The 8,184-nt window shown below is 40.2% G+C and overlaps 1 protein-coding gene across 1 annotated transcript; it reads left to right on the forward strand.

Moving 5' to 3' along the window:
• The first annotated feature begins 961 nt into the window (after positions 1-961).
• LOC9644906 (POC1 centriolar protein homolog A) lies at positions 962-3,180 on the forward strand. Its single transcript, XM_002984074.2, has 10 exons — positions 962-1,198; positions 1,250-1,341; positions 1,394-1,502; positions 1,559-1,647; positions 1,691-1,780; positions 1,834-1,906; positions 1,961-2,086; positions 2,134-2,253; positions 2,295-2,362; positions 2,937-3,180. The coding sequence occupies exons 1-10, from the start codon at positions 962-964 to the stop codon at positions 3,178-3,180; spliced, it is 1,248 nt and encodes a 415-aa protein (XP_002984120.2).
• Positions 3,181-8,184: the final 5,004 nt, after the last annotated feature.

Raw genomic sequence — 8,184 nt, forward strand, 5'->3', positions numbered from 1 at the left:
CCTAGAGGGAAACCAACTGTAGTGCTCCTGGCTCAAGTGGAGTGTGCCCCACTTGAGTACCATGCAGCTCATTGGTCCTCACTCGGGCTTGGACCTTCCTTTTGGATGGAGGTGGGAGAGTCAGGGTACCCATACTAAGCCATTAAGCCACAATGTTTCCCCCACAGTAAGACATGCAAATGCTTGGGATATCCAAGCATAGCCATTCACTTTAGGGAAGCAGATATTTGGTGCTCCCAAATCAATAAGTATTCTTAAGTGGCAGTGGCATTGATCTCAACTTGTCAATGATCAGAAGTCATTGCTACCTAGGAATCAGATGCAACTCACATGGAGAATGCATTTATCAAGTCCTCAATGATACTTTGCTGTGCAATTCTCATTTAACCATCATGGAGCTAAGATTTAATACACACTGTTTAAGAACATCATAACCAGGTGATGCCTGGCGGTTAGCAGCCGTGAACAGGTTGTTCCTGCTTTAAAATCCTTCCCTGCACATGTCAGCAACCAGGAAAAAAATTAGCACCTTAGATCAGATTGATTCCCTCGTCCACTCCATTTTTGAGCAAGCAGATAGCAAACCGGTTAATCCCACGTGCTGCTTGGCAATGGCTGGCCGTGAGCGAGCATGCTCGATTTGAGACTCAAATATAGACCTGATTCTGGTATGCTTGGTTTGAAAAGGGTTTTTTTTTTTTTTATCCATGCTTTTTTTGTTACATTCCAGTGGCACGACTTCTCTAGAACAAATACTCGGAGATAGTGCCTTTCTCCTCACTCTTGTGCTATTAAAATGTCTTAGGTGATCCTCCAGACATTTTATCTGCACTACATTATGAAGAAGACATGACATAAGCATTACAGGGACCAATGGGAAGGCGGATATACGTTTTCTTGCTTTGCAGAATGAATTTCTCTTAAAAATTTCCTTCTAGGTTCAACATTCACTTCTTGGCAGATGGCAGAAACTAGGGCCATTCCTCCTCACTGTGAAGACCCTTCGCTTGTGATCTCCTACCCAGCACACAGAGGCGGGAGAATGCATTTTTCTGGAGTTTCCTCAATATGCTTTCGGCCTTACATGAAGCACCTAGTATCTGGAGGTGCAGACGGCAACGTTTTAATGTGGGGACTTCAATCGTGTCATGAATCTCGAAGGCAAATACGCAGGCCATACTGCTTACAAGGACACAAGGTCAGTTATTAAAACAGGGAATGTCAAGTAAAAACAGGAAATGTTTGGCAGGCTCCCGTATGTTCTGTAGCGGTCTCTCCTCTAGACACAGTTGTTGCTTCCGGATCTAAGGATAAGACTGTGCGCTTATGGATTCCAAGAGTGTATACAGTATTTACATCTTTGAATATATATAAAGTAACTTTCATGTTCCAGGTATGCAAAATCCACTGTTATTAAGGGACACTCCGGAACTGTTAGATCAATAGCCTTCAATCCAAGTGGAGAATACCTTTTAAGTGCCTCGGATGATAAATGCATGAAGGTATTCTTTAGCTTCTGTTTTTGGCTTCTTTGTTTCGTCTTGTGAACCATTGAAAGGTCTGGGATGTGGAGACGGAAAAATTTGCATTTGCTTTACTAGGGCATCTGAACTGGGTTAGGTCTGCAGAGTTCAACAATGATGGCAGGTTAAGTAGTCACTGGTGTAAATTTATCATCAGTTTCTCTTAGATCAATTGTGTCAGGATCTGATGACAGAACTATTCGGCTCTGGGATGTTGAAAGCCGTCAGTGTATTCACCAGTATATAGACATACTCGGGTACGAAAATCTGTAGATCAAGCAAAGAATGTTATTCACTTTGACAAATGAAGGATGGTGCGGTCAGCTAGGTTTCACCCCGAAGGCAAGTGCATTGCAAGTTGCGGAACTGACGAATGCATTCAGGTGTCCACGAAACGTTGGAAATGTTGACGTACTAATATGCCTCAAATGTAGCAGATTTGGGATACTAGAAGCAAAAGATTGGTTCAACATTACGCTGCTGACACAGGAACTGTAAACACAGTGTCCTTCCATCCCTCTGGCGATTACCTTCTCTCAACATGTGATGATGGTGGACTAAGGGTAACAACTCTATGGCTTTGGTTACTGTAAATTAACAATTGCAGCAGCTTTGGGATTTAAGAGAAGGCCAGCTTTTGTATATGTTGAAGGGTCATGAAGGATCTACGAATTGCGCTGAATTTTGCAAATCGGGTGACTTTTTTGCATCAGGAAGCGCTGATGAGCAGGTAATGAATTTCAAAACGTGAAGGCTTATAATTAGTAACAGGTAGTTATCTGGAGAAGTAACTTTACTGCTTCTCGTGGCCTATATCCCGGTACGGTTGTTTTTGGGGAGTATATAACCTAGTTTGATTTACAGGGATTCTAGCTAGTGCTTTACACGAGGATGATGCAGCAACTACCATAACTTACCCTAATTTTGAGAAATCTGAACGGGAATCTCAAACTAACACTAACGAGAAGAAAGAAAACTTAAAAAAGGAAGAGGTAATTATAATAATGTAGACATGTGGAGCTGACATAACATTTTAATAGACCGAGAAACCATCAACTGATGTTTTAAAGCCAGGAGAAGAAGATTACGAAAAGGCATTTCAGGCATGTAACATTTAATATTCTACTTGCATTTAAATAATGGTTATTTAGGCAGTTGTGACCCAATTGAATAGTTTGACTAAGGCCGTTACTTTGTTAGAGAAGCGTTTACAGGGAAAGAGAGGTATGCCTATTTTTCTTAGAGAAGTCGATCTTATGCTTCACGTTTGGCTTAAAAAGATCTGAAGCATACACTGGTAATGAGGTATTAATTGACATCTTCTGGGGCATAGGAACCGAGAAGACGTGATTGGACGCAGATGAGCTTGTCATCATGAGCACCAAGCTTGAAATACTTGCCTATGATGTGCAGTTCTCAAGATTCTAAACAGCCATTGCCGGTTGATGTTGGTGAGCATGATTTGAGATTGGAATCTTTTGGAAGTGTCTACATCCTCGTATATGAGCATGTAAATTGGCATTTTGCCACGCTCACAGCCAAGTTCGATATCGTAGGACTAGAAACGCAGAAGCAGCTAGATATCCTTGCCCAGTTCTGCGATCAAATTCAACCTCCCACTCCTCCCAATACTGTCCTATGGACGTGGTCGGAATGATGCGCCCCAGCCCCATCAACTACATTCTTCACCACTAAGAGACCTTGGAAAGCTGGCTACTGGTGAGCCTGAGTAAAGCCAAAATCTTCCGCTGGGACTAGGAGCTTGCAATACACATACCACCAACACCTCATCTATATGGATCCCGTCATGGGCGCCCAGACAAAACAAGAAGGGAGGTCACAATCAACAATTTTGTTTTCCTCAGTCCAGGACCGCATCTCCTTTGGACTCTTGTGTATGGACATGAATCTCCCACTGGGATTCACGCGTGGAGGGAAACACTCCAGTTCATCTTCAGGGTGATGAACACCACGTTGCAGAGATGTGGGAGCGTCGTTGTCCGTATTGACGTTTTGGAGCCCCTTGGGAGAAAAAGATATAGAATCTCTTGGACGGCGTTTCTAGAGGCGTGTAATAGCCATAGAAGAAATGTGAGCGTGGATGTGGAGCACATAGTTGGGAGTACTTAGTTTGTATATCATTGTTGGAGGCTGACTTCGTCCCCCATACCATGGACATAACCATGTAGGGACTCCATGTTGTTAGAGGTGCTGTTGGATTTAGACCATCCTTTAGATCATAATTGACATTCCCAATTGTTTCCCAATGGAAATATATGCTAGCTTGCAACTGGAGTGACTAGCCTTATGTGGACCAATGGAAGGGCATGGATTAACTTATTTCCTATTGCACAGTTCAAATTTGTTTGATGAGGTGTCTGTGGTTGAATGGAGTTCATCTACGCTCGAAATGGCCTTCTACCACATCGACCTTCACTTTCGACACAATGGCGGAAAAGCCTAGGTGCTTGTTAGCATTTGACAGGACCATTTTTAGATCTGCATGTATTTTTCTCTTCTTTGTTGAAAACTGCCATAAGATTAATATGGTTTCACCTATAAATGATAAAAACTAAGGCACAAAACTGCATTTACCCTCTCATAGTAACTACTGTCCACGATTTGATGGCCAAATTTATATGATGTATTAATCACAAAATTTAAAATTCTATTAGCATCATTTACCAGTTGAGTGGCAATCAGCACAAAAATCAAACCCTTGAACACAGCAGTGTGTTCCTGATCTTGAATGAAACTCATGTTTTCTTGATGAAAAAATAAGAGAATCAATTATGCATAGAAAGAGTGTGGGGAGAGGCTAGCTTCCTGTACGTAATGCCCTATGTTAAACTCAAGGAAGTGGCATGTTTGTGCACTATTTAAACTTTCTTTAGCTAAAACTACAAACTCCCTAAGCAGCAACTTATAATATATTCTATGATGTTCAAGGCGTGAATCCTGTGTAGAATGGATGAGTGGCATAATAATATCCCCTCAATAGTTGCATGAGAAGCAAGCAGAAAGTAATCGTTCCAATTGATCTGTTTCATTTCTTATTTCTTTTTCGTTTCACTTCCTTTTTCTTTTTATTTCTTAAAGCTATTAACATACTTTCCTTTGTACAGGTTATTACAGTTTCTTGAGCACTGCCTTTTGAGAGGCTAGAGATGTCTAGAGAAGCATTCATAAACTTCATACCAGAAGCTGTGAAAAAAAGCTTCTCAAAACCTTACTTCGAAGACCCTTCCACGCTCCCAGTCCAGTTGTAGCAAGTGCCCGGGCACCTTTGCTCATCAGCCAAATCCATGATGGCTTTGAAACAGAAGGAATGATTTGAGTGTGCTGCTCCACGTGAATCAAAGAAAAAACAAAACACTAGAAAGACCATATGATGATGCTCGCCAGGTTGCCATTTTTTGTTGAAAGAAACGAGTCTGGAAGCCAGTTAATGTCAGTCAAACCTTTAAATTGATCGCATCCACTGCTAGTGCCTCGTTTTTCTTGGCTCAACGAGGATGCCCACTGCAGTCCTTACATCCTTATTGCTCACAGTGGAGAAGCTAGGGAATAACTGAGGTTCTTCGAACGAACCACTGACTCGCGTTGCCGTTGCAAAGATCGTGGTGGAGAAGGGTTGATAATGGAGGAAGCCTATCAAGTTCAGTTGACACGTTCCAGGGCGTGGATGCAGCTATTGCAATCTTTTGGCTAGATTTTATCAGACTATGGGCAATATTGCAGGGGAAAGAATTCGTCTTTGGTTAACGTGGAGGTTATTCTTGCATTGGAACGGAGCCTTCCTCCTCAATAAGTAGCTGTGTTTTTTATTGCGGAAGTAAACAGATATACTTGCACAGGAATTTTCCTTCATCAAAACTCCTGAAGTTCTTTTTAAGAGCTAGATTGTAACATTCAGTCAATTTCATTGTATTCATTTTCTACTCAATGGTGTAAAGCTTGCAGCACTCTCTCATATCCTGCACTAAAAGTCATGGAGCAACTAATACAAGAAGATTATAACCAGGTGCTTGGAAGACCTAGCAACAGTGAATGTCATTTGCTAATTCGTGAAGGTTGTCCCTGCTTGAGTAAGCACACCATTCCCAGAAACTGGCATTTTAAAGTTTTGACACATTTGGAAGTGGATGTAGCGCTAGTTGTATTACTCTTTTTTTAATCCTTTTGTAATTTAGAGTTTCTCTTTTTCGCATACAGGTTTCTTTGCTTGTGTCCATGAATGGAGAGTTGGTCCCTGTTACACCGCTACAACGTGGCCAACTAGAAAAATTTACCAAAATGGCAATAGTAATAAAAGCGCCCCAGATATCTGTCCGCTCAAGCTTTTGATTGACTGTGATGTGGTAGAGAGCTATACAAATCAATCATATTCTCATGGCAAGTGTCAAACATGCTAACATTGGAAACTAGGAGAGAAAGAAATAATGCAATCTAAGCTTACCCACATAAAAACAAAAAAACAAAAAAAAACCTACAGGGCTTACCTCAATGATGCTTTCACTAGAGTTGAAGAGAAGTTCTCAATTGCAAAAAAACTGTGAGGAGGCAGGAGCAAGGAATTCTAGACAAATCTAGAGTTAATCACTTCTCAAGACTGTCCAAGATTTCTGGAAAAGATTGAAATGGTTAGACAAGAAACCAAGCGAATAACTTATAATAACTTATAAGATGGCGATAGATCGAGCATAATTGGAAGAAGTGCCACTTGTTTCAAGCAGCTTGATCAAAGCAATCTGCTCCTCTAGGATCTGCTGTGCCAGATCAAAATCCCAGCTGTGAGAAAGATGGATCATACCTTGGATTGCTCCAACGCCTCCAATATATTCATTAGAAAACCCTTACTCCTCCCCTTGCTTTGGAAAATTCAAATGAACAAGCTAGTATCTAATTCCTGGAAAAAATTTAAAAGGGTATACTTGTCTTTTTCATGTATACTTGTTTATTCCAATTTAGTGAGTTTGGGGACAAATTCCCTCCCCTTGAAATACTCGAGAGATCACTCCCTTACCCGGTGTTAATCTCAACGAAACCGTGTTAATCTCACACAAGGTGGTGTTAATCTTGCTGGAGGCAGTGTTATAATGTTTTTAGGTGGTTCTTTAGCCGAGAATTGAAGTCCAAATACCTCTTTCTCCCTTGAAATCTCTCACTTTGCAGCTGGAATTGCCAGGGTTTGTGAGGAAGTGGATGATGTAGGTAACATGTGGACCAATGGGAGGCAAAGTTGCATTTTAACTTTATATCTAGCCTGTTAACAAGCAGATAACTATGCCCTATTTCTTCAAGTACGGAACCCACAACTGTAGAAAATGACTAAATTTTGACTCATCTAATTGCAAGTTGCTGATACAACCCAGGTGAACCAATGCCAAAACCCCATCCCAGAACAAAATTGAAGGTAAGAAACAAAGACAATGAAAGAATACTACTTCCATTCAAACATCAAAAGTACAAGAATCTGAAGTAACTCTCCATTCTCAACCACTTGAGCTTTTTTTTCTGACAATGTTTTATTTTCAAATTTCTGCAAAACGTTGACATAGATCACCTGGTTAGCAAAAACCTTGTCAAGGTGCATGCCAAAAATTAAAATCCACGTCACATCTATGGGAAATTCTGGACTCGCAGTTAATAAAGATTTTTTTCCTTCTACACCAGGCAAAGTAGGAAATTATCTTACTTTTATTGATCTGAGTGAGAAATATTCTGAATGTTTCATGTTTGAGGCTATAGTCATATGGCAACACATTTGTGGCAACAGGTTTGACATGAGTCACAAGTCAATTCAGAGTCAATTTTGAGTAAAAAGCGAGTCAATTGGGAGTCACAATGGAGTGGATTTGGATTGACATTTGTGACTCCCCTGCAAAACGACTGAAAATTCACTTGCATAAACACTTTATAACCATTTTATTAATGCAAACAATGTCACTTCACTCTGACGACCACTACATACACCACTGAAGTGAGGATTTCCCACTATTGAGCAGAAATTGCTTGGTAGCCAGACTGCCACATCATTGAAAAGAAGTGCAACATTACTTGGATGGTTCTTCAATTAGGTAGACTCTTTGAAGGAAAGAAGGCAAAGAAAGCTCAACCTTGGAGCTGTCTTCTTTGTGTAGTCTGAGTGACAATTATACAAAGTCAACACTAAACTATTTATAAGCCATTGAATTATTATGGCAGTAGCATTGTCTTGTGTTTGTAACCTGATTGTGCTAGGGTTATATGGCATTACCTTGTAGCCATTCACTGTAAACACAAGTGCTATGTGTTTCATAACCATCTACTGAGCTATTTTCCACAAGTAACCCAGATTGGCTAGTGTGGTAGTTGGTATAAATGTTGTGTTTGTTAGTCTTTGCAACACTCATTTTGTTTTGTTGATTATTGCTATAGTTAGTTCTGATAGATTAGGATGTTATTTTCTTTGGGTGATACATGTGTATTTTGTTTGTTAGTCAATGATATTTAGTGTTCTTTGAATTATCTTACATAAGTTGTTTAGTATATTATCTGCAATCTTTGATAATTAAGTTTTATCATTGAGTTTTCTTGATGATACACTAGCTATTGATTTTGTTCAATGATTTTCCAATTCTGATGATCTTGATGATTCCTATAGCAGTTAGTGCTGGTC

Source organism: Selaginella moellendorffii, unplaced genomic scaffold, assembly GCF_000143415.4.
Source record: "Selaginella moellendorffii unplaced genomic scaffold, v1.0 SELMOscaffold_61, whole genome shotgun sequence".
Lineage (NCBI taxonomy): Eukaryota > Viridiplantae > Streptophyta > Lycopodiopsida > Selaginellales > Selaginellaceae > Selaginella > Selaginella moellendorffii.

Coding starts and splice junctions, on each gene's coding strand:
- LOC9644906 (XM_002984074.2), top strand. CDS start 962: ATGGCAGAAACTAGGGCCATTCCTCCTCACTGTGAAGACCCTTCGCTT. Junction 1,199..1,249: donor ACTGCTTACAAGGACACAAG/GTCAGTTATTAA, acceptor AATGTTTGGCAG/GCTCCCGTATGTTCTGTAGC. Junction 2,087..2,133: donor GTGATGATGGTGGACTAAGG/GTAACAACTCTA, acceptor CAATTGCAGCAG/CTTTGGGATTTAAGAGAAGG.